Here is a 25870-nt window from a genome sequence, read left to right as displayed (position 1 = left end):
AGTACTGTACACCTAGTGGTTCTCTCTTGACATGAAAAGGTTATCTTTTCACATCAAGGATGGGTAAAAAAAAAAACAGTAAACACATTTACATATTGTGCCTTTAAAACTGATGGGGATCGGTTAAAACTGATGGGGATTGGTTAAAACTGATGGGGATCGGTTGATCATTTCAGAAAGAGGCTGGACACAGATATCTGTGGGTAATCTAGTTTCAGGGTCATTTTGAACATCATTTGATAATTTGTAATTCAAATCAGAGGTGAACTCCATCACTCCATCTTTCTCTCATTTGTCCGGCCGCCACCTTAACGTCTCCCTGTAAGTGTTTGTGCGTGCGTGTGTGTGGCGTGTACTGCCAAGGTCAATGCAGAATTCCTGGTACCAGTATGTCAGCGCTACTTTTACACACACACACACACACACACACACACACACACACACACACACACACACACACACACACACACACACACACACACACACACACACACACACACACACACACACACACACACACACACACACACACACACACACACACACACAGTTGAAATCAATCTTACGTTTAAACTATAACTAGCAAGGAAGGGTTAGATTTGTGGGGTGTGGAGAAGAGGGATGAGGTGGATGAGTGTGTGAGTGTGTGTGTGATCCCCTGAACTAATGTGTGTGTGTGTGTGTGTGTGTGTGTGTGTGTGTGTGTGTGTGCGTGTGTGTGTGTGTGTTGCAGACATCAGTGCGTGACCGTGTGGGCAGAGTGGACAGCCTGACAGAGAGGCCTGCGAGGTGAGTTGAAAGATCAACCTGCTCCACCTACATCATTTATAGTACCTTTTATTAGAAGGACAAACCCCTTGAGCTGCACCGTCTCATTTTCGAGGGGGTCCTTAGCACAGATGAACAATCTGTGGGCTGAAGTGGTAAATGTATGTTTTGTAATAATTAAAAGTAAGAAGTACAAGTGAAAGTATTGAAAATTGGAAATACTCCAGTTAAGTAAAAGTACCTCAAAATTGTACTGTAATTGTAAAAGAACAATTGCCAAGACGATTAGAAGCATGAACAGTTTGAAGGTGAGTGAAAATACACCTGATCTATATATGTCTTCAGTTATTCTATTGTGCTGCTGAGAATAGCCCGATCTACAAGCTTGTTGTGAGCTTGTACCTATTCATTCTCTCTCTCTCTCTCTCTCTCTCTCTCTCTCTCTCTCTCTCTCTCTCTCTCTCTCTCTCTCCACATCATGTGTTTCCTCATGGTCTCTCTCTCAGTTCTCCGGGTGACTACAGGAAGAGGAGGAAGTCAGAGGCGATGACGACGTCATCCCATCCCTCCGGTGGCCTGACAGCCAGTCACAGCTCAGTGAGCAGCCTCTCCTCCTATCAGGGAGGCCAGGGCTCCTCCTCCTGGGCCCCAGAACCCGCCCACAGCTGCCCCTCCCCTCTACAAAGCAGAGGTACGTCTTTATGGAAGAGAGCTGCTCTACTGTCTTGAAGATATTTACTTATGATATTTATTTGTTTGTCTTTCCTCCTTTTCTTGCACAGGGAAGAAGGTTTGTTTTTAAGATATTGTGTTAGTTTACAATGTGTTCACATTCAGTAAACATTACTGAATGTACCTGGACGTTTTTGTCAACAGTAGTTCTTAGGGGTACGGTGGCGTAGTCGGTTAGGTTCAAGGTTCAAGTTTATTAGTGTCCCCGAGGGGCAAATTGGTTTGCAGCATATGGCATCAGTACAGTACAACAAAACATTAAAACAGACAGTAAAAAACAGCACAGTAAAACATCCATAGCCGGCACAGAGAGTTCACATTAGGTCATAAGGAGCAAATTGCAATGCAATGCAGTGTACATGGCCATTGAAATAGAATACGTGGACACAAGGAGACTGCTAGGTGCACGTAATAACTAAAGGCTATCTCCTCCTTGGCTTCTCCATAACAGAGTTCAGACTGCCGATAGAGATAGGAATAAAGGACAATTTGTGCCTGTTTGTTGAGGCACTGGGGGTCCGCAAACGACGGCCCGAAGGAAGGAGTTTGTACTCAGTGTTAAGTGGGTGAGCAGTATCTGAACAAATCGACTTGGCTTTTTTGAGCACCTGTCTGTTAAAGAGAAGTCCAAGGCTGGAAAAGGAAATGACAGACTCTATGTAGGCACTGTAAAACAGTTTCATCAGAGTTTTGTCGATATTGAACTTAGCCAATTTCCTCAGACAGTATAGGCGTTGCTGGCCTTTTTTGTACATCATGTCCGTGTTGAGGTCAGATTTCAGTTTGTCATCGATTATAGTGCCCTCATCGATTATAGTGCCCTATATTATAGTGGTAACGCTGTCGCCTCACAGCTAGAAGGTTCTGGGTTCGATTCCTGCCGGGGACGCTGTGGGCGTGTTCTCTCCTCCGCGTCATCAGTGCCCATACCCCTAGACCTGGGGTTGGCGAAAGGGCCTTTCTGTGTGGAGTTTGCATGTTCTCCCCGTGTCTCCTAGGGTAGGTACCCTCACAAAAACATGCAGTAATCCTGGTCTCTATACTGCCTCCCCCTGGTCAGCCGGGGCGCCTGATGGAGGGGAAAGGAACTGGTTGGAATGACGTGTTCCTTCCACGCGCTACGTACGTCCTACCGGGGAACCTCCCCCCCCCTGTCAGGTGATAAGAAGCGGCTTGCTCGCTCCTCATGCATTGAAGGAGGCATGAGTTCAGTTCTGGGCTCTCCCTAGGCTGGTAGAGGGAGAGTAGCGCCCAGGATTACATAGACAATTGGTACAAAATTGTGGGATTAAAATCTTAGTTAAAAAAAAAAAAACAGTAGTTCTAAGTCACTAATTGTTTAAATCCCATGAAGTCTGAGTTTCTAATGCAAGACTTGCATGCAACAGTTTTTCCAGGTGTATTAACAGGTGTATTAACAGGTGTATTAACAGGTGTATTAACAGGTGTATTAACATTTGCAGAAACACACTGATCTCTTGCTGTATTTTTGTGTTCCCACTGTTTTGTTTCGGTAAAGCCAGTGGCGTGCACAGACATTTTGAGGGGCAGGTGCTCAAGTAAATTATACTTTTTTTTGTTGACTTGGTCTGCTCTTTTTTCCCTCTACACCTATACCTCTTTGCCAAAAATAGCCGATCTACAAGCCCACAACGCCTCGCGCTAGATCTGCTATTTTTGGCTAAAGTTCTCCTCAGAAAAGGGATGCTGGGTTTCGAGTGGTTATGGTAAAAAGAAAAATCATATCACATAAAGAATTGGCGGACCCCCTTTAGTAACTCTGAGGACCCCCTAGGGGTCCCGGACCCCCTGTTGAAGACCCCTGCTGTAAACTGAAAAAAAAAAAAGGGCACTTCTGGTCAAGAGGGCAAAGGGCAGGTGCTCTAGCACCACCTAGAGTCTATCTGTGCACGTCCCTGGGTAAAGCCCCAAAAAACATCCCATCTGCCAAAACAAAACAGTGTTGTGTGTGAGTGTGTCACAATCTTGTCTCGTCTCTCTTTTCTCTCTCTCCCCACGCTGCTGTGTGTGTGGACCTCTCTCTCTCAGGTGGGGGTGTGACTAACCAGCACGCACACACCGACACGCACACACACGTCGACTGCACCACCACCACACCAACACACGAGCACACGCACACTGACACGACGTCATCGTCGATGGACGAACCCACGCGGACATACGCTCACTCGGCACCGTGCGGTGCGGGCCGCGAGTCAAACGTCTCCCACGACTCGCTTAGCGACGTGTGCTCGGTGAACGGATGGGGGGAGGAGAGGGAGGACGAGGAGAGGGAGGTCTGTGAAGAGAGAGAGCGGCGTGGTAAAGAGCCGGGGGGAGAGGAGCGAGGGAGGACCGCTCCTCCCTGGAACGGGGGGAACGAGAGAGGAGAGGAGAGAGAGGGAGAAGGGAGAAAGAGGAAGGAGGAGGGGAGAGGCAGGGAGGTGACCGTGGGGGAGGGAGGAGAGGCAGGGGAGGAGGCCAGGACAGAGGAGCAGCGTGAGGGGAGGAAGGAGGAAAGAGAGAGCCAGAGGGCGGAGAGAGAGAGGAGGAGACGAGAGAAGAGGGGAGCGGAGGAGGAGCAAAGCGGCCCTCCCCCTCGCTCTCACAGCGCGGGGTCTCTGTCCTGCCAGTCGCCGGGTCGCCAGGCGGCCCACAATGCACCTGGCTTCCTGCACCTGTACCGCTCCATGCACCACATCGACCGGCAGGAAGTGATGCGGGGACGAGCCCCCGAAGGCGTGCGCACCATCCGCGCCCGCATACGGCAGTACGAGGCGGAAGCGGGCAGCGGCGATCGGACGAGTAAAGCGGAAAGGGCTGCCGGCGACGACGGGCCGGCGGAGTCGGTACCGCCGCGGGGGCCGGTGCCGCCGCCGCGCGACACGACGGTGCAGTCGCGCATCTCGCAGTTCGAGCGCCTCATCAGCAAGTCTCGCTCCATGCCCAACCTGAGAGAGAGAGGAGAGAGGGAGGGGCTTAAGAGGCACGCGAGGAGAGGCACGGTCGGGCTCATTCCTTGTCCTCGGCCGCAGGCACGTCGTTCTTCGCCCTCCTCCTCGCTGGACGTGGGAAGCCCCGGCCGCCGCCCTCTGAGTCGACACGCCCCGGAGGGCCGGCCTAACTACGCGCGCTCGCAGACGCACGACAGCCTCCAGACGCACTCGCACGCGCAAGCGCACGTGCTCTGCATATCTCAGCTGCGCGAGCACCTGGCTAAACACCTGCAACGCACCTCACACGCACCGCACACACACCACGACCTCGACCACAAACCCAACCACGACCCCGACCACGACCACGACCCCGACCGTGACCATGACCACAACGACGGACGCTCACGTACATCGCACACGCCCTGCTGCAGGTACCCGCTCACCCACGCACCCACCCACTACAACCACTCGCACTCACACACACAAGGCGGCCTTCAGCCAGACTGGCCCAGCCATCATCACAAGCGTCTCCATCAAAGCCGTTGTCCCGACAACCATCGCCTAGCCCGGCCCGAGCCGACGGAATGCACGGCGGAGGACGGGGGCGTGGTGGTGGGTTCCGATTGGCTGATTCTGGACGGCTCCTCCAACTGCAGCGAAAACGACCTGGAGAGGCTCTCTCGCTCCTCCTCCCCTCGTCCCGCTCTTCTCCATCGCCATTCGACCTCCTCGCTCCGCGAACGTCCTCCTCCGCCCTACCCGCACTGTGTGGACCTCTGCGTGGAGCCCGAGAGCCCCGGGGAGCAGAACTCGGGCCGAGAGTCTGCGGAGTCCTACAGGATGAGCTCTCTGCTCAGCCCCACCCCTTACAGCAGGACCGTCAGCCCCAGTCCAACGCACCAGGACCACCAGGACCACCACCCTCGTTACGGCCCGGGCCAAACCGCGGCCACGACGATACGCCGGCCCCAAGGATCGCTCGAGAGCCTGCAGTATGGGTGGAACAGCGGCACCTTAGCCCACACGCAGCACCGTCCTCCTCACGAGAAACCCAGGGAACCGACCCAAGAGGAGGAGGCGCTCGGCAGACCCCTGCGTCACCTCGGCCACGACGTCCCAGACCGGCAGAGCCGCCGCAGCAGACCCTCCGCCGCCGACTCGCCCGCGAGACCCGACCGGCCTCGCCCTCGTCCCACGGCCAGGCCCCCGCAACCACCACCGCCCGCGGCCCACCCGGATACGGCGAGGCCCCTGAGCGCGGCCCGCTCCACCAGCTCGGTGTACCTGGCCTTGGACCAGGCCATCAGAGACGTGTGGGAGTACCTCCGAGAGGAGAAGAAGGAGGAGGAGGAGGCGATGACGACGTTGGAAGCGGAGGAGGAGGAGGAGCAGGAGAGGGACGACAGCCTCTTCTTCAGCTTGCCGGTCGCGCCGCAAAGGACCTGCTCCTTGTGGGCCGTGGACGGGGGGAGCGCCGGTGCCGCGGCCGGGGGGAGCAGGGAGGCAGGGGAAGGGCGGATAGGAGGGGGGGAGAGGTGTAGCAGAAACAGAGCCAGGGAGTCGTGTGGCGGCGGGACGACGGCGTCCCGTTGGTCGCCGCGCGGCGAGCCACCACGCGGCGAGCCGCTGAGAAGCAGCCTCTCAGACCAGACCTTGGCCACCCGCGGCCGCTACCACCACGGCAGAGACGAGTCAGGTGCCTGCCGAGATCTCAACCTCACCAGCATTATGTTTCACAATCAGGGCTGACCAAACCCTGAGCCTGTGCAGGTCTAAACATTAAACCCCATCTCAATTAAACCATGTCTTTGGGCTTAATATAGGCCTAATGAAGGTGCTAATGAAGTTTAAAATAATGATAAAAATCACCTGCTCAATGTCCAATTACATGTTTTCCTTAATTGGCAGCCCACGCCTCAAATTAAATCGTCTCTCTGTCGGGTGGAAACCCGACAGAAACTAGCAACTAGCAAAAGCATGTTCGAGCTTATACTGTAGATCTGCTACTTTTGCTACTTTTTCATTTGAATCCAGTTTTCTGAAGGCAGTTTTCTGCCGAGTTTTAACACTTTTGCTGCCTTTGTGTGACGCTGTAGTGTGATCACGTAGGGCGCTGATTCACGAAAAAAACACAAAAAGTTAAAATATGGAGATATAAGAGGTGTCTGCCCGACAGAGACTAGATGTTGGCTCTTGGTCCCCCCCTGCTGGTGTCCAGAGGTTTGCTCTCCCTGTTCCACCCGACTCACACCGGTCCATGACTTCATCTTATCCTTTCCTCACCACGGGGTCTTATTGCTCTGTACTGTACCATGTGTGTTTGGTTGTTTTGTTTTTGCCTTGTTTTGTATCGTATTGTCCTGCATGGTTCCGTGTTTACCGTCATGCCTTGTTTCTCTCTTCTATATATATAGTGTCATTCAAGTCATAATAATTGTACTATTATCGTTGGTATTATTATTGAGCATTTCAGCAAAGCTGTGTGCTTTTGTCGCTCACAGCAGGGACATACCTAACTCGTATAGATTCCAAAAGAAATGAAAAGAACCCATGCATGTGCATGTTTATGCCAAAACTCCCTAAAAGTCGAATTTGAATGACTTCCTGTCAAACGCAAGCAGAAGCCTTGGTGTAGCTAGGAATGATACCATCAGTGACTCTGATGACATCACTGAAACTCACCTGAGCGTGTCATCAGGTGAGGTGTTTAGCCCCGCCCAGAAAAAAAAAAACGCTTCCAGCAAGAAAGGCCCCAAAAACAGAGCATTTCCTGTTTGCGGGCTCTGTAAATCACCTTTCTTCCCCATTGTGATGCTCGGTTTGAACTGCAGCAGATTGTCTAGACCATGTGTACAACATGCCTAAATGCATTGAGTGGCTGCCATGTCATTGGCTGATTTGATATCGTGATAATGTGCATTTTCGGCAGCCATTCCTAATAAAGTGGCCGGTGGTGACACAGTGCACACACACACACACACACACACACACACACACACACACACAGAATATTCCCTTTGCTGCTAATATAAGCTCTCTACTGACACCACATGACTAGGCTAGTGACACGTTGCATTCAGTGTTGCCAGATTCGGTGAGAGAAACAAGCAACCAGGTCTAGGAAAACCAGCCCAAAAGAAGCGGCTATGGGCCACATGAGCACTTTAACACATACATCAGCTATTTGAAAATAGCAGATCTACAAGCTCACAACGCGTCGCGATGTGACGCGTTGTGAGCTTGTAGATCGGCTATTTTCAAATAAAATCTTGCGGGGAAATTATAATAAGCAGATCTGGCAACCCTGATTGCATCGCTCGTCCGTGTGTCAGCAGCATGGGATGGGGATCTATTTACAGATGTACGAGATGACGTGGCCGTCGTCTATTTACAGATGTACTGATGATGTGCCTCTCGTCGTGGTCCTTGTAAACAACGTGGCCATGTGAGCTGCCTGCCACCGCGGCGGTGGGAGAGAGAAGCTGTGTCTAGATCCTGCTTTGAGCGATGGCGTCCTGACGGCCCTGTAGACACAGGAGTTCAAATACGTGTCAGAAATAACCCCCCTCCCCCACACACCCACACACACACGCACGCACTCTCACACACACACACACACACACACACACACACACACACACACACACAGAAAATAAAGAACACAAAGAGACAGCTGTCCGTAGGGCTGTCACCATCATGAAATCTTACTTTATCCCGTCCTATCCACAAGTTTCCTAGGGAGCGTACTGAGGGAAAGAGAGAGTGTGTGAATTACGGGGCATCACTTCCTGTTTGTCAGTCATTCATTTCCTTTGAGGGATCAAAAACACAACCAGACAGAAATAAAAAAAAAAGGTTATATTAGTCTGCCTACTTTCCACACCAAACTTGGCGCAAACACTGTTCAGGGGTCTGCCTTGACAATAGTCACACCAGGGGCCACATTTTGCCCCCCAGGGACCCCTGGGTGCCACAGGTGTGCCGTTGCCAGTATAGCAGTCATACGAGTTAAGTGCCTTAAGAACAAATGGTGGTTTTAAATGGGAGTTCTTGTTCTATCCATTGAACAGCTGTGGTCATTTCTCTTTAGGTACCTTGAATGTTTTCCATGGCCCATTACTGTACCACCGACAGTCAGTGTGGTGGACAAAGTATTCAAAAGTACTGCACAAATTGCTAAGTACATTTTCTCTTTAATAATCAGTGCATTGCTGTATTGAAATTTAGAACAATTCCCGAAAGAACTGTAAAAAACATTAATAAAATCAGAAATGCTCAGAAACTTTCAAAAAATAGTGAAGATAGTGATGCGCTACAAGCTCACTCGTTGAGCGGACATTTTGTAATATATATTTTTGTACGTTTGGGTCCCAACTTTTAGCCCAAATGTCTTGACTGTACCTCATGCTGTTTATATTTCTGTCTAACAAAGTATTCAATATTCAAAAATGTACTTAATTAAGTACAGTACTCAAGTAAATGTACTTACTGTCCACCACCACTGACAGTATATGTATCTTCATATTGAATGTTTTCCATGTCTCATACACAGTAGCACCATGGACAGTATAATTATCTACACATGGGCCCCATATCTCTGACTGTTTGTTTTATGTCAACAGCCTCTCCCAACCAGGACGCCTTCAGGAACCAACCAAAGGCTGAGTTGAGAGACCACGCCCCCCACAGCAGAAGGCCCGCCCCCGAGGTAAATTCATTAAACTCATCAGAAGCCCAATTCCAACATCGACGTCCCAACGTAAATTACTGCCGTTTGTTTGTTAACACATTATAGTAGGTTTGCAGCAATGTGTTTGACTTTTCTCACCTCTTGACGCCTTCAATCTGACCTATACATTTACATTGCCTTTTAGTCCATGGGCCCAGGTCAGAATTTTCACTAATCAGGGACACTCAAGGTGGCAAATTCTAGTTTGGTATTTTGAAAAGGTCTATATCCCTAGATAATATTTCAACATGATAACCCTTCCCAAGTAGTAGCTTAGTCCTAGTTATCAGCCTTCAATGACACCAACCATAGATCCAAAGAATGAAAAAATCGCCTAACCTTTTTTGAATAGAACATGTCATACAGAGGGAAAAAAACATTATTCAATCTCTTACATTCACTTATTTAACCACATGAACCCTAGCATGCCTATTCTGGGGCAAACATTCAGCAAATGGCATGTCTACAAGCTCACAACACTTCACGTTGTGATACGATGTGAACAGCATTTTCACTAATCGGGGTCACTCAAGTGCAACATTTGCAAAATCTAGTTTTGTATTTTGAATAGGTCTATATCCCTAGATGATATTTGATCATGATAGCCTTTCCCAAGTGGTAGATTAGTCACAGTTATCAGTCTTCAAAGACACCAACCATATATTCAAATAATGAAGAAAGCGTGCCACTTTTTTTGAACAGAACATGTGATACAGAGGGGGGGGAATCATTTTCTCTCTTTCATTCACTTTAATATTAATAAAATAATAATAATAATAGTAGCTTGAATGTATATGGCGCCTTTCAAAAACAATGAACAACCAACAGCCAAACTAACAAAACAACAAACAACTATATGCCATAAGCCTGAGAGAATAGGTGTCTTTTCAAGACACACAGCCTTAAGAGTCCAGTGTTGCATGAGCATGGAGCAGGAGCATGACCAATCCCTATTGGGAGAGAGTGTGGGGGGTGCCACACTGAAGGCTCTGTCCCCGACAGAGCCTTCAGAACAAGGTTCAGAACATGGTTCATGTTTGCCTTAGGGACAGAGAGGAGGTCCAAGTCTGTGGACCACAGGGTCCGTGACAGAGTCGGTTTATGGAGTAGGCTTGAGAGGTACTTTATGTGGAGTGGGCTGTTCATGTGAAACAGTGCAAGAGAGTTGTCATAGTCTCCAATGACACACACACCTTCACATTACTGCTATACTACACCCCATATACTTACTTCCAAGCACTGAGGATGAAGGAGATCTGGCAGCAGTATGGCACTGGTGAGAAGCGGCGCATCCTCCCACTGCATCAAGCAGTCTCTCATCTTGGAGCACCACTAGCCAAGACAGTGATCAAGGCACACATCCTGACTGGAGATGACTGCATGAGTAAGGTGGGGACCAAACATGCAGATATGACTTTTGACCCAGTGCAATATCTGACAATCTTTGGAGAGGCAGACACCTTGACCGAACAAGACACCGCGTTGACAGAGAAGTACTTGGTGCGTGTCTGGGCAGGGTCCAGTTCAAGTACAACAGCAAGACATTTGATGACCTCAGGGTAGAAAACTATACCTGTGCCAGTGCTGGAATGGATGCTCTCCCTCCCACAAGTAGTGTGATCAGAGGCCACATCCAAGGTGTCTTTCTGGTGCATAGGGCTTGCGACCTGTTGCGACAGCCGAGGAACCTCAGGCAAGACTAGCACCAATGGAACATGGATGGGAGGAGCACTTTGGTACACTCCTGCCATCTAAGTGTCTGAAGGCCTTACCACCAAGTCTGCTCACAGCATGCAAGTATTCAGGCAAGTGTGACACTCGCCGATGTGGGTGCCGTGCTGCTGGAGTTCCATGCATCATATTCTGCCATGGAAACATTTAAAATCCATCCTGTAAAAGTCCATCACACTAACCAGCATGCACACATATGGTGCACTTTGAGAGGAATTGTTATTTGATTTTGAGTTACGATTTTATTTGTATGTCTTTGTATGTCTTTTGTTAGAAATAATACAAATCATTATTGGAAAAAAAAATACAATGAAAGTTATTGAGTAATTGAGTTATTGAAAAATTGCATTGACTTACATATTTCAATGACAAGATGCTCCTTAATGGTCAAAACAATATCAGAAAGGAATTATAAATGCCAGAATTAGTTTAATTAGTCTTATTACACCTGTTTTTAGTCCTAACAATGGCCAAGTTATGGCCAAGGTCTTCGAAATAGCAAGATGACCTTGACCATGACCTTTCAAGGTCAACATCACCCAAAGTGGTCATAACAGAAATGAATTCCCCACCCCACAATTAGTCAACATGGAGGTATTGCATGTGTATATACACTCAGAAACAAAAAAAGTTGGATTTTCATCTTAGGCGATGGCGGCCATTTTTGATTTGGCCATTGCGCCATTCGTGGCACTATGGCGGATGAGAACCTCTGTGATTTTTCATGTCTAGGTACCCATTGACTCAGTTCAAGTGAGAAATTCTCCTAACACCAAATTGCGAACGGTTCTATTGGCCAGGTACAGAACTACTGTGCAGATAATGTGGGGAGATAATGGCAAAAACATGAATGTCCTAAAAAAGTATTAAAGCTACTCATTTGAAAAGGTTATCATGTTTCAAAGTACTTATATGGACCCTACAAACAAAATGGTGCCAAAGAGATTTTGCCACCTTACGTGTCCCTGACTTCTCGTCTGGCCCATGGACTATTTGTCTTGACCTTTCATACTGATTCATAAATCACAGATTAGGACTTGGCCTAACAAAGGTTTTCAGTTATGACTTGAGATTTCATTTAGCTTTTAATCCATGTTTGTTTGTGGTGTTGTCTCTAGAAGCAGGCTGCCAGGGTGCTCTATAACTTCAAGGCGCACACTGCCAAGTGAGTAGAGGAGCACTAATCCTTCATTTCATCGCCATCATCATGTCACACAAACCCTGTCTAGAATCTCTCATTAACCAAATGCTGATGTGGTTCCAGGACCACAGTGGAAATAATAGTCCATGAGCCAGAGCCACAAAATTGAGCAATGATTATCGAAAGAGTGGGCAAAACCATACCTATATTAAATTGTTTATAGGGTCAATATAAGTAAATACATATATGATAACCTTTCCACAGGAGTAGCTTTTTCATATTTATCACACATTTTGTTATTTTCCCCATACGTACATGACAGGTGAAAAAATGACAACATTTAAAAAATAGTTATCATAATGAAACTTCCCCAGTTGATTACTTACATGAAGACAATGATTTATTGTATTACAAGTTTCCTGAAATTGTATATTTAAATATGCAAATTAGGCATTAGGAAAATATGCCCGAATTTGTACAACTTTCCAGAATTGGACAAAACATTGGACAAAGCCAGAGTCAACATTCTTATTTCATTTTGTTAAGATGTTGGAGTCAAAGGTTTTTTACGAGGGAATATTCAATATCTGGCTCAATTTTGGGGCTCTGGCTCATGGACTAAATGCCTAATTTGCATATTTAAATGTACAATTTCAGAAAACTTGTAATACAATAAATCATTGTCTTCATGTAAGTAATCAACTGGGGAAGTTTCATTATGATAACTATTTTTTAAATGTTGTCATTTTTTCACCTGTCATGTACGTATGGGGAAAATAACAAAATGTGTGATAAATATGAAAAAGCTGCTCCTGTGGAGAGGTTATCATATATTTATTTACTTATATTGACCCTATAAACAATTTAATATAGGTATGGTTTTGCCCACTCTTTCGATAATGAAATCTTGTCTGGCTCATGGACTATAAGCCTCAGGGCTTTCTTGTTTTTTTATCCTCTGTGATATCTTTTTGTATGAGTTTGGAAGTGCTACAGTATTGTGCTCTTTCTTTCATCACCAAATAACACAAAGTCATGAGGTTCACCTTTTATGGGAGATGCGGGGGGTGTGTCTTATGGTGGGTGTGTCTTATGGTGGACGGACCGATGCTAAGCTTTGTGTTGCTGTGTCTAGGGAGCTGGCGTTGAGGAAAGGAGACACGGTGAACATACTGAGACAGATCGATAAGAACTGGTACGAAGGAGAGATCAGAGGACATGTTGGAATCTTTCCCATCTCATATGTACAGGTCAGTGCTCTCTTCTCTTCTCTTCTCTTCTCTTCTCTTCTCTTCTCTTCTCTTCTCTTCTCTTCTCTTCTCTTCTCTTCTCTTCTCTTCTCTTCTCTTCTCTCTCACTCTATTTTAATCTAATCTGAGTTCATGTCATTTATTCATCTCAGGGCTATCTATTATTTTCTGACTTTTCTGACTGATTTTGACACATTTTTTTTTCTTTTTTTTCCGGAGAGTATGTTTTCGTCTCCGTCCATCCGTGTGTGTGTCCGTCTCAGCCAAGCTAACATTGGTGAAGTTTCACGTGACACGTGACAATATGTTGTCACCAATGCTTTGATTGGCTAGCGAGACGCATGATGAAATAAAAAACTATAAATAGCACCACGCACTTCAAAAAAATCATTTAGATTTTTTGAAGTGAGCTTCCATCACTGTGATGACCACTGTTGTTTCTAAATAAACTGCTCAAAAAAAGTTCGGAAACTTAACTTCGGTCAATTATATCTCCCCTTTAATAATACCAATTGGTATTGTGTTTTATATCATTTGTATCGTTGATTAGTCACCTTTACAACGAGGTACAGCTTGTAAGGATTCTTCTTGTGCATTCTTCGAATGAGCAACACAGCTAAACGTGTGGGTAGCGCCTCCAAAAAATGTGCCAAAATCACCCAATATGCTTCTGTTGGTAATCACTCTTGTTTTGAGCAACCTGCCAGCACACACCTGCTGAGAGGTGTGTGCCAGTAGTCACAGGTGTGTGACTGCCTCACAGGTGAGTGACTGGCACCTGAACATGGGTTCTGCAACTTTGTTGAGTTTATGTATGCTCCAAGCAGCAACACTGCCCCCATGGACTGCCACGTTTGTCCCTTCAGGATAAGGCCTGTGCAATAGGGCAAGTGAAGCTGGTGTTCCGTTACGCAGATTACGCATTATTTGACGTCAGCCCTGGTACCATTTGCAGGCAGGTGTGTGCCAGTCACAGGTGTGTGACTGGCACCTGAGCATGGACACTGCAACTTTGACATCTGTCTTTGGTACCGTTGTGCAAATCTTGCCTGTAAATCTATGGTTCCTCAGTGAAGCAAGGGGTCTGGGTTGTTGTCTTCCTTGTTGACTTCACCAGTCTCACAGAACTTAGTCCTAAGTTTGGAAATGGTACCAGGGCTAACACCAAATAATGCTGTCACTCTGCATAACGGAACACCAGCTTCACTTGCCCTATTGCACAGGCCTTATCCTGAAGGGACAAACGTGGCATCTTTCCATGGGGGCAGTGTTGCTGCTTGGAGTACAAACTCAACAAAGTTGCAGAACCCATGTTCAGGTGCCAGTCACTCACCTGTGAGGCAGTCACACACCTGTGACTACTGGCACACACCTCTCAGCAGGTGTGTGCTGACAGGTTGCTCAAAACAAGAGCGATTACCAACAGAAGCATATTGGGTGATTTTGGCACATTTTTTGGAGGCGCTACCCACACGTTTAGCTGTGTTGCTCATTCCACGAATGCACGATCCTTACAAGCTGTATCTCGTTGTAAAGGTGACTAATCAACGATAAAAATTATATAAAACACAATACCAATTGGTATTATTAAAGGGGAGATATAATTGACCGAAGTTAAGTTTCCGAACTTTTTTTGAGCAGTTTATGAATGGGGTGTGATTTTTTGTCTCCGCCAGGAGAGTTTTACCCTCTGTGTGTGTGTCCGTCTCAGCCAAGCTAACATTGGTCAAGTGACACGTGACAATATGTAATATAAATAGGTAAGACAGGATTAATCAGGAACAGTAGGCTACTGGTGGAGACCTGTGCTCCTCTAGTTTCTATTATATATCAATGAACCAACTCGACAAAATTCTAAATGATTCTTTATAATCAACTAAATCAATTAGTATGATTAACTTAACAACTCAAAATAGATTATTGTATTCAAATAGATTTTTTTGTACATTTTTGCACCCCTTTTTTCATTGGTAACATTTCAACTCCCTCCCTCTCCTTACCCCCCCCCCTTTCTCTTTCTTTTGCCCTTTCTGTTCTCTCTCTCCACTGTCATCTACCTCTCCGTGGGGGAGATATTCCAAGATATAGTCCAAATATTCCAAGACCCAACCTTGAGAACAAACAGGGTTGCCAGATCTGCTTATTATAAGTTCCCCACAAGATTTTATTTGAAAATAGCCGATCTACAAGCTCACAACGCGTCGCATCGCAACGCGTTGTGAGCTTGTAGATCTGCTATTTTTCAAATTGCTGATGTATATGTTAAAGTGCTCGTGTGGCCCATAGTTGCTTCTTTTGGGCTGGTTTTCTTAGACCTGGTTGCTTGTTTCCCTCACAGAATCTGGCAACACTGCTTGAGACCCCCCCTCGTTTGACCCTCTCTCTCTCCTTTTCTCTCCCTTCTCTTTTCCTCACTCCATCCTCGCCCCTCCTGTTAACCTCTTCCCTACCTCTCATCTCTTCTCTCTCTCTCTCTCTCTCTCTCTCTCTCTCTCTCTCTCTCTCTCTCTCTCTCTCCATCATCTCAGAAGGTGTGTGTGTCAGAAAACATCCAGCCCACCCGCCCCCCTCCCCCCGCCCCTCCATCTCACCCCACCGTCCTCGGGGAGGCCGTGGCGCGGTTCAACTTCACGGCCGACACTCCTGTCGAGTTGTCCCTGCGCAAGGTACATCCCCCATCACTGTATACACTCCTCGATCTGTCCCCATCAACATCATCAACAACATCATCCAGAACCAAGTGCTTCTCAAAGTGGGGTCTGCCGGGGACCCCCAGGGGTCCTTGAGGGGCTTCCAGGAGTCCCCCCCCCCCCCCCAGCTAAATTATTTAACCCATTAAGACCTGAGGCGATTTTTTTTTTTTTTTTTTTTTTTTTGAAAAACATGAAAAAAAAAAAGAAATCAAGATTTTTCAAAAATAGCAGATCTACAAGCTCATAGCGCAGCACTCGGTGCCGCGCTATGAGCTTGTATATATAAAGAAATCTACAAAAAAACAACAAACAAAAAAAAAAAATGTTTTAAAACGTTTTAATATTTTTGAAACATTTTAATAACATAAATGGCGGGTCCCAGGCACAAAGGCTTTGCAGATGGGGGTCTGCGGCCTAACCCAAATACATATTAATTTGGACGTCTCTGACATGAAAACGCACTGATCTAACTGTAAAAATGTTAATATAAGTTATAGAAAATGAGGTGTGTGTGTGCGAGCGAGCATTCGTGCGTGCGTCTGTGTATTACATTGTAATACACACGCACGCACACACGCATATTGTAATAATTGCAATACTTGTGAGTATGAGGCCAAATGTAACCACCAGGACAGTGAAATATTTCTGAGTGAATGTGTTTAGCACACCAGGAGCGTGGCAATGCTGATTTCCTCGCAAGTATAGCAATAGAGTACAGAATAGAGATGCGCGGATGGCCTCTCACGTCACCCGAATCCGCAAGCACAAATTAATTATCCGCCCGTTATCCAACCGCAATAATTATATTATCCAATTTAAATATCCGCACCAACCGTTTTTCCCGTATGTCAAAATATTATTCTTTTCTGGTATTCCCCGTTAGTTTTAGTATTAGGTGTGCCGTGCGATGCGATCACAAAATGCATTGATTTAGCCTATGTAATGTCGGTGCGTCTTTTCTTTTTTTTAAACCGGTGCTGCGCTGAACATACAGAGCGCACTGGTCTGCTGCGCTCAACATACAGACTCCGTGCGGCATCCAACATACAGGCATCCAACATAGATGCGGCATCCAACATACAGAGCGCACTGCTCGGCTGCGCTGTTCAGCGCAGCACCGGTTTAAAAAAAAGAAAAAAGACGCACCGAGATTCCATAGGCTAAATCAATGCATTTTGTGATCGCATCGCACAGAGGCTGCTCTACACACTCACACAGACACAAGCACGCAGAGATTTAGCTATTTTATGGATAAATATATTAGATGTCATTAATTTATTTACCGCAATATTTCACCCGTGGTTTATCCGATATTAATTCATAATTATATTTGATTGACCCGAATCCACCCAAACCGCGGTTAACTGCGGCAACTGCGGCTAAAACCGCGATCCGCGCATCTCTAGTACAGAAGTCCTGATGTCACCCATCCCCTGGTTCGTAAAGTCATTTCTCTATGGAGAATAACATTGGGTCATCTTAGAATCGTCTCATATAAGAATTGTGGTCCAAAAATAAACAAACTGTCTCGGCGATATTGTCAGGGAGGTGGCTCTGTATCGTTTATGATAGTCAGTCACTCATATTTGAAACAGCGAAAATCTAACTAATTCGTCGGAAGTAACATTATCGTTTTCTCACCGTCAGTTGATGCTTCATATCCATAAGAGTAAAACCGCCGGGATCATTTGTTTAATTTTGGAACACAGTTCTTATTTGACGCAATATTAACACATTGAGTGCCAGTCGCGTAGATCTACGCGAACCTATTTAAAGCCGCAACGTGCCAGTCGCGTAGATCTACGCCAACTGGTGCTTTTTCCTTTTTTTCGAAAAAAAAGTTCACATTGCGCTTTTTTCAATTTTCGACACGGACCATTTCATTGTAACACCACCGGAAACGGAATTATTCGGGATCCGGTTTTGCCGATCCCGTCGGCCTCCGTTCTAATGACGAAACTGAAACTCCATTTTCTCTTTGTAGTTTTTCTCCTCGGTGATCACTGTTTAACAAAAAACGTTCTAACTACAACATGGACGCACCGTTTGACACGTGGTCTCCACTGGTAGAACCAGGGAGATGTCCGCGATGTAAACAAACAGTGCAGCGCTCAATCTTAAGGATTTTAACAAGGTGAAAGGTGACGTGAAAAAAACAAAAAAACAACATTAAAACGTTGGCACTGGTGAGTACATTATGAGATTAACCTCTGGTATGGAACGTGTTAAACACGTCTATGGGAATTCAGAACGGGGGGGGGGGGGGGAACCGCGACCCAGGTAGGATGTGTAAATTACGTCAGACTTCGGTGCTCTATACCATTGGTTCTCAAAGTGGGGTCCGGGGACCCGCAGGGGTACTTGAGGGGGTTCCAGGGGGTCCCCAGCTAAATGATGGACAGGAACTAAATGGACCCTTATGGATCTGTAACTCTGAGAGTGTACCAAAGGGTCCATTTGGTTCCATTTGTACACTCTCAGAGTTAAATTAACATTGGTTTTACAATGTGAATTGGGGTCCCAGAGGTATAAATGCCATTAAATGGGGGTCCGTAGCCCTAATGCATGTCAAACTGGGGGTCCTTGAAATTAAAATGGTTGAGAATCACTGCTATAGAGCCGTAAAAACCTTCTCTTATGGGGGTCTCTGGCTTATCTTTTCAAATGGGGGTCCGCGGGCTAATCAGTGTCAATTAGGGGGTCCTTGACATGAAAAAGTTTGAGAACCACTGCTCTATACAAACGAGTGTGTGTGTGTGTGTGTGTGTGTGTGTGTGTGTGTGCGTGTGCGTGTGCGTGTGCGCGTGTGTGTGTGTGCGTGCGTGCGTGCATGAGTGTGTGCGCGCGTGTACTGTGCGTGTGTTACCAGGGCGAGTGTGTGTTGGTGGTGAGACAGGTGGACCAGAACTGGTATGAAGGCTACGTTCCAGGTTGTAACAGACAGGGCATCTTCCCCGTGGCCTATGTCTCCACCCTCTCCTACCCACAATCCACTCTGCCTCACAGCCAGTCCGGCTACAGGACTCATCCAGCCGAGTCTGCTAAGGTACGTCTAGGCTGCACCAGCGCTCCTGTTTTCTGACCTAAAGGGGCGTGTTTAACATCTCCGGCGAGAGAATCCGTGTGATCCCATTGGTTCACCGATCTGTCCGTCAGCCCCCGCCCCGTCAACACAACATTACGAGCGACGCCCACTGCACTCTGGTTGGTTGGGGAAATGAAACACTTCCTATATCGGGTACACCGACGCGCTGGTCCAGGCTTTTATTTTTTAGCAAAACTAAACAATAAAAGCCTGGAGATCGAGGCTAAGGTACGCCAGTCACATCATCGGGACCAAACCTTGTATGGCTAAAGATGTTACTTTTCAGGAAATGGAAAAACAAGTTTATACTCTTCATTGGTTCAATAATTCTAAAACTCACACATAAAGGGATAGTTCACCCAAAAAAAAAAACTTTTTTTCCTATCGATTAGTCACCCCATGGAGACTTGAACTCATGGATAATTTGATGGCCAGCGGACCGGCAGGCAGCAGTTCCGGTAGGAGATACAAAGGAGACTCTTTGTGTCTCCTACCGGAACCGCTGCCGTTCACTTAGACCGGGGGTCTTCAACAGGGGGTCCGGGACCCCTAGGGAGTCCTCGGAGCTACTATAGGGGGTCCGCCAAATCTTTGTGTGATAGGATTTAGTTTTTTTACATTAACCACTTGAACCCTAGAATTCCTTTTCTGAGGGGAACATTAGCCAAAAATAGCAGATCTACAAGCTCTCAACGCCTCGCAGTGCGAGGCGTTGAGAGCTTGTAGATCTGCTATTTTTGGTAAAGAGGCTATAGGTGTAGAGGGAAAAAAGAGCAGACTAAGTAAAAAAAAAAATTGTCACAGTTTGAATTGTGAACAGAGTGGCTTTTCTGAATTGAGCTGAAGGTAAAGTGTTGATATGGACAATGATCATGACACTGTTGCTTGTGAGGATGATGATGATGATGATGATGATGATGGCAGTGTTCCCAGCGGTGTTCCGTTGGAGCCTCCCCCTTTTTGCATCGGACACAAGCTGAGCCTCTTGTATTTTTCACATCATGTGAGTGGGACTGGCAGAAGAATGTTGGTGGAGTTTATCTACGATTCATTCATAGATGGTGCGATATGTGCGTTAACACAATAACCGCCAAGGTATTAAACATCGTTTGTTATCCCCTTGCCAGCGTAATTACCTTCCATCCGATGACATTTGAGAGAGCTGTGAGAGAGCTGTCTTACGGTGCCTAAAACAGCGTGCCTCTTTTTTAAAATAGATCGCATTTATGCGTACGTGTTGGCGGGCAAGTGCGCTATTTAATAGCAATAGTGGTCCAAAGCGAAGCACGCACATCCCAATAAAAAAGTGCAGGTGCTGCAAAAACAACACAGTACACGGTAGAATAAAGGCAGGTCTCAAGTCCCAGTAGAAAACGTCATTACAACATACTTTCAACCCAAATGGGTCTTCATCAGGTCAGACCTGACACGTTTGGTTTTGTGATGACACTGTAAACTGGTGTTTCTGCATACTGCAGGATAGTTGTATAGGTGTATACTCTTGTATACTGTTCTTTATTGATCGTGTTTCTTATTGTTATTTCTCATCCTTTGTATTGCTGTATCCGACAGTACTTTCCTTACTCTGTATCTGTAACTGCTGTGCCGTGTCTGGGCGACTGAAATTTGAAAACATTTGTTGACTTCCCGCACACAGACCCCGTGATCTGTGACTCAAGGGGGTCTCAGTCCATCCCTCTCCCTCACACTCTCTCTCCTCTCTCCCTCCCTCCCTCTCTCCCTCCCTCCATCTCAGCCTCCGCCCGCACTCACCAGCCCCTCCCCCTCCCCCGCTTCCCCCCCGAGGGCGGCGGCGGGGTCTCAGCGCCTCCTCCGGTCCGTCACCGACGACTGGATCTCCCTGACCGTGGGCGCTCCCCTCCTCCTCCCCCCGCCCGGGGGGATCTCCCTCTCCTCGCTCCTCTCGCCCTTCTCCACGCCGGCCCCCACCCCCCCGCCTCACCCCTACGCCCCCTACAGGGGCTCCTCCTACTCCTCTTCGTCCTCCTCCTGCCTCACCCCCGGGCCCACGCCTCCCCCCTACCCCCCCTCCTACGGCCTGCTGGCCGAGCTGCAGGAGCTCGACTCCTTCGTGTCGCCTTGCTCCTCCTACTCCTCCCCGTCGCGCTACCTCCCGGCTCCGCCCCTCTCGCCCACCTCCCGCCGCACCTCCTCGGCGCTGTCCTGCTCCACCCCTTCCTCTCTCCCGCCCTCTCGCTCGCCCTCCGTGCCGGCCTCCCTCTCCCCCTCCCTCCCCTCCCCCTCTCTCTACAGGGAGGGTCATTTCATCCCCATCTGCTCCCCGTCGCGCTCCCACCTCTCCTCTTCCTTCACCTCCTCCACTGCCTCCTCCCCGGGGGCCAGCCCCTCCCCCCTGGCCTTCCTGTCGGCCTCCTCGCTGCCGGCGAGCTCCGCCTCCTCGCCCTCCTTCCACTCCCCCAGCCCTCTGACTGGCAGCGTGGTCGACCTATCGCAGCTCGGCGTCTGCAGTGACTCCGCTCGGCCGTTCCCCCGCGGCTCGTCTCAGCCTCTCAGTCCCGCCCCTCTGGTGGCGGCGGCCCCCCAGGGCCAATCGGATTTCACCGCCTCCGACCTGGCCGGCCAATCGGCTCTCTCCGACGAGGAGCGGGAAGAGGAAGAGGAGGAGCTTTGCGAGGAGCTGGTGTCAATCATCCGGCACAGCCAGACATGGAACAAAGACCGCCTCCGCTCTGCAGCGATTGGTCAGGAGGAAGACGCGGAGGAGGACGACGCGACGACGGACGTCCGCGGCGGCCAATCGGAGGAGCTCCCGCGGCTGTTCATAGAAGAGGACGTGGAGGAGGACGAGGATGAGGAAGGTCCTGGCGAGACCCCGCCCCCAAACACCTTCACGCCCGTCAGCCCACAGCCAATAGAATGGGAGACGGAGCCGCCGATCGTGTGCCAGAGGAAAGCCCCCGTTCAGCCTCTGCAGCAGCAGCAGCGCCCCCCTGAGGACACGGGGGGACACCACCCTGAAGAAGAAGAAGAGACCCTGTTGCCGCCCGCCGGCGAATCACCGCTAGGACAGAGTCAGAGTCAGCTGGAGTCCCGCCTGTGGAGACGCATGGAGTCTCGGCAAGATCTTCTTCAGGTCCAAACGGAGCAGCCGGCGCAGGGGTAGGCAGCCTGGAGGGGCTCTTTAGCCCCCCCCAGTGGAAAGGAATAACTATAGTAACGATTTTCAATGTAGGCATTTAGCAGACGCTCTTAATCCAGAGTGATTTACTGTAAGCAAGGTAAACGTGAGGTAATACATCATGCATAGAGACAGTGTAGTGCCTCAGTAATCTAGGACAGTGGTTTTCAACCTTTTTCATGCCAGTGGTTTTCAACCTTTTTCATGCCAGTGGTTTTCAACCTTTTTCATGCCAGTGGTTTTCAACCTTTTTCATGCCAGTGGTTTTCAACCTTTTTCATGCCAGTGGTTTTCAACCTTTTAAGTAGGTACAGTATGTAAGGCTTAAGTTATTCTTACAGTCCCCAATAAAAAACATTGTAGCCGATACACCCAATAAATAAATAAAACATATCTATGGGAAAATATTGAATTTAATAGGATTTAATAAGTAAGTAAAATATCAGAGCAATAAAAACAAAATGGAATGCTCATGTAGACCTATTAGTAATCTTGATAGACTAATTTAGACGTAATACGCTGTAATTACCTTCATATCGTCTCTGTTGGGTGGAAATCTCGTTACGTCCAAAACTGCTGCTTTTCAGGATTCAAATTCAAAAGTAGCAGATCTACAAGCTCTCGAGCTTGTACTGTAGATCTGCTGCTTTTGATGCTTTTGTGTGACGCTGTAGTATGATTTGCACACATTTTTCAAGATTTTTCAAAAATAGCAGATCTACAAGCTCATAGTGCGGCACTCTCTGCCGCGCTATGAGCTTGTAGATCTGCTATTTTTGAATAGCCAAAGCTAAGTGGTTAAAATGATTGTGGCGCTATGTTAACTCATTTTGCTGTGGAACCCCTGGTACCCCCTTCAAGGACCACTGGTGGTCCCCGGACCACTGGTTGAGAACCACTGAAGTAGGGCATTAATTTACAAAAAAAGTTTAAATATGGAGATGAGAGGTTTCTGCCCTACAGCGACAACATAAGGCCCAAAATATGTTTTGTGGCTCCAGATAGATTTCAATTACATTTTTGGTCAAATAATTTGCTTTGAAATGTGTGGCTCTTTTGATCACATAAAGGCTGCCTACCCCTGAGCTAGCAGGACCCCAACCTCAGCAGCAGGACCCCCGCGTAGAATGGCAGACAGAGAACCAACAGGAGCCGCCGCCAGAAGGAGAGGAGAACGCGGAAGAACCCCTGGTGATACACGAGAGCAGGAGCGGCGACAGCCCCACGGAGCACTTAGAACCTCAGCTAGGAGGCAAGGTTACTATAGTTAACTAAAACTAACCCAGGAATGCAACCTAGAGGTTAACTGAAGTAACAACAAGGCTTTATAAAACAACAATTACTAACTGAAACGGTTTTGTATGTTTGCAAAACTAGCTAAAGCTAAACTCATAGATAGAATGTCCTCAGTTTTAGTCTTTGTTCTCTTCACAAATAGAAAGATCTTGCAGATCTACAAGTTCACAACACTTAACAACAGCTTGTAGCTCAGCTATTCTAGCAAATTGTCTGACCTTGTCGAATGTTGCCCCCTATTACAATTAAAAAAAAACTAAAATTAACACTAAAACTAACAAAAAGCTAAACTACAAACGAAGCCTTTTTCACAAAATAAAAACTAAACTAGCAAACCCAGCTTGAGAAAATAATGAAAACTAACTGACTAATTGAAAACATGGAAGTCAAAATAAAATGGAACATTTTAAATAAAAAAAACTATAATAACCTTGCTAGGAGAGAAGATAGAGCGGACGAACAGAGCGGGAGAACCCATCATGGCAGAACCCAACCAGATGGTCATGGAACCCCCGACGGAACCACACAGGACAATGGCACCCTCAGTAGAACACAAGCAGCACAGGGTGGCACCCGAGAGGCAAACAGAGGCTCAGGTAGAACACAGCTTGGCGGGTTGCCCCGTTTGGAACCTCACTCTCCGCTATTAGCTCCGAGATGGGGTTCCGCTGCGCTGGACCCCGGTGATTACCCTTTTTCCGCACATTGTATCCAAAAAGCAGTGGTGTAAAGTACATTTACTCAAGTACTGTACTTACGTACAATTTTGAGGTACTTTACTTTACTGGAGTATTTCCAATTGTCTATACTTTTACTTCTACTCCACTACATCTCTGAGGCAAATATTGTACTTTTATTCCACTACAATTATTTGAAAACTTTAGTTACTAGTTACTTTGCAGATATACATTATTACATTATAAAACATACATTAACCACTTTAGCACGGTTTTATACCTAGGATATTTGAAAATAGCCGATCTACAAGCTCACTGTAGATCTGAGCTTGTAGCTTGTAGATTGTAGATCTGAGCTTGTAGATCTGTAGAAAAGGGTAATCATCGGGGTACTTTAGCAGAACCTCATCTCGGACCTAATAGCGGACAGTGAGGTTCCAAACGGGGCTACTTTGCGGAGCTACTTGGCGCTATGCCGCAGCTAAAGCCTGACTTATACTTAGTTTAAGCGTACTGTAGGTGTCACAAATTAGCCGATCTACAAGCTCACAATGCGGCACAGCATGACGCATAGCGAGCTTGTTTTGCCGGGCGATACTTTCCGGATGCGACACCAGGGCGCGCAACTAAGTACAAAATCAGGGATAACCTCTACTGCTGCAGTCTTATGCAAGGTTTGGAAACTAACGTTTTGGGACCCAACATGGCTTGTTCTGCCGGTGTCAGCGTGTTTTAATGAACCCCCCCGTGTGTCCTTGAGAAGACTCATTCTGGGATGAGAGTGTCCCTATAACCTGCATCCCATTCACTGATCCCCTCTAATCCACAACCTCAACAGCAAAACTAACACCTTCTTTTCCCTCTTTCTCTCTCCTTAAAAATGTTGTGACCACTGTTGTGATGTTCTTCAGTGTAACTAGACTTTCTTAAAGGGGCTGTAAGTGAGTGATGCGTTTTTGTTAAAAAAGAGTTACTATAACATGTTCGTTTTCTAACAGGGGGTCTCCCTATCTCTCCAGTTCTTTTAAACATAAAATACATTTTCAGTTCAGGATTCCAAGTTTATTCAATCAGAAGAGAGAACCCAGCAAAGATAATGTATCGATTCGATACTGTTTCAGTTCCAATTTGTGTGCTAATGTCTTTATGTCATCACATTTACATTTTTTATCCATAACTAGTATGAGTTCGCTCTCTCCTGATTGGGTACAATTGGTGTCCTGACCTGAAAATACATTTTCAGTTTACTAAAGAGCTGCTGGAGAAACGGGGAGAAAGGTTACTGAACAAACACGCTATTATATAGCAATGATTGTGATTGGAATTTACAGCTATTGAACACAAAACAATATCACTTACACCCCTTACAATTCTTGGTAGTGTCTTTGTGCTTTGTGGCTCTCAGCTGGTTTGCCTTGTTCCGCTAATATGCTAACTAACACCTCGGGTATGTATGTGTGTGTGTGTGCGTGTGCGCGTGCGCGTCTATCAGACCTGGTTGCTTTCGCTGCACTCAGTCAACTAATCTAAAGTGAATGGTTTCTGTGAAAGGCATGAAGGTTGCTGAGAATGTAACGGTTGGAGTCTGTCTGTGTAATGGCTGACTGTTCTGGTTTGCTGTGGTCACATATGGGCGCTGGGGAAAAGATCGCACTGTGGAGAAAATTGCCCA

General features: G+C 47.1%; 1 protein-coding gene across 1 annotated transcript in view; it reads left to right on the top strand.

Moving 5' to 3' along the window:
• Positions 1-25870, top strand: part of LOC311034070 (uncharacterized protein) — a gene marked incomplete at its 3' end in the record, with an annotated part of 72300 nt that overhangs the window by 41669 nt on the left and 4761 nt on the right. Inside the window, exons 12-21 of the mRNA XM_084041810.1 lie at positions 734-789; positions 1275-1459; positions 9059-9144; positions 12015-12061; positions 13173-13287; positions 15816-15953; positions 18850-19026; positions 20822-22206; positions 23296-23477; positions 23960-24117. Coding sequence (XP_083897936.1) covers positions 734-789; positions 1275-1459; positions 9059-9144; positions 12015-12061; positions 13173-13287; positions 15816-15953; positions 18850-19026; positions 20822-22206; positions 23296-23477; positions 23960-24117 — 2529 coding nt within the window. The remainder of the gene's footprint in view (positions 1-733; positions 790-1274; positions 1460-9058; positions 9145-12014; positions 12062-13172; positions 13288-15815; positions 15954-18849; positions 19027-20821; positions 22207-23295; positions 23478-23959; positions 24118-25870) is intronic.

This window comes from Gymnoscopelus microlampas (assembly GCF_963454915.1).
Source record: "Gymnoscopelus microlampas genome assembly, chromosome: 18".
Taxonomy (NCBI): Eukaryota; Metazoa; Chordata; class Actinopteri; order Myctophiformes; family Myctophidae; genus Gymnoscopelus; species Gymnoscopelus microlampas.
This window is presented reverse-complemented; position numbering and strand designations above follow the sequence as displayed.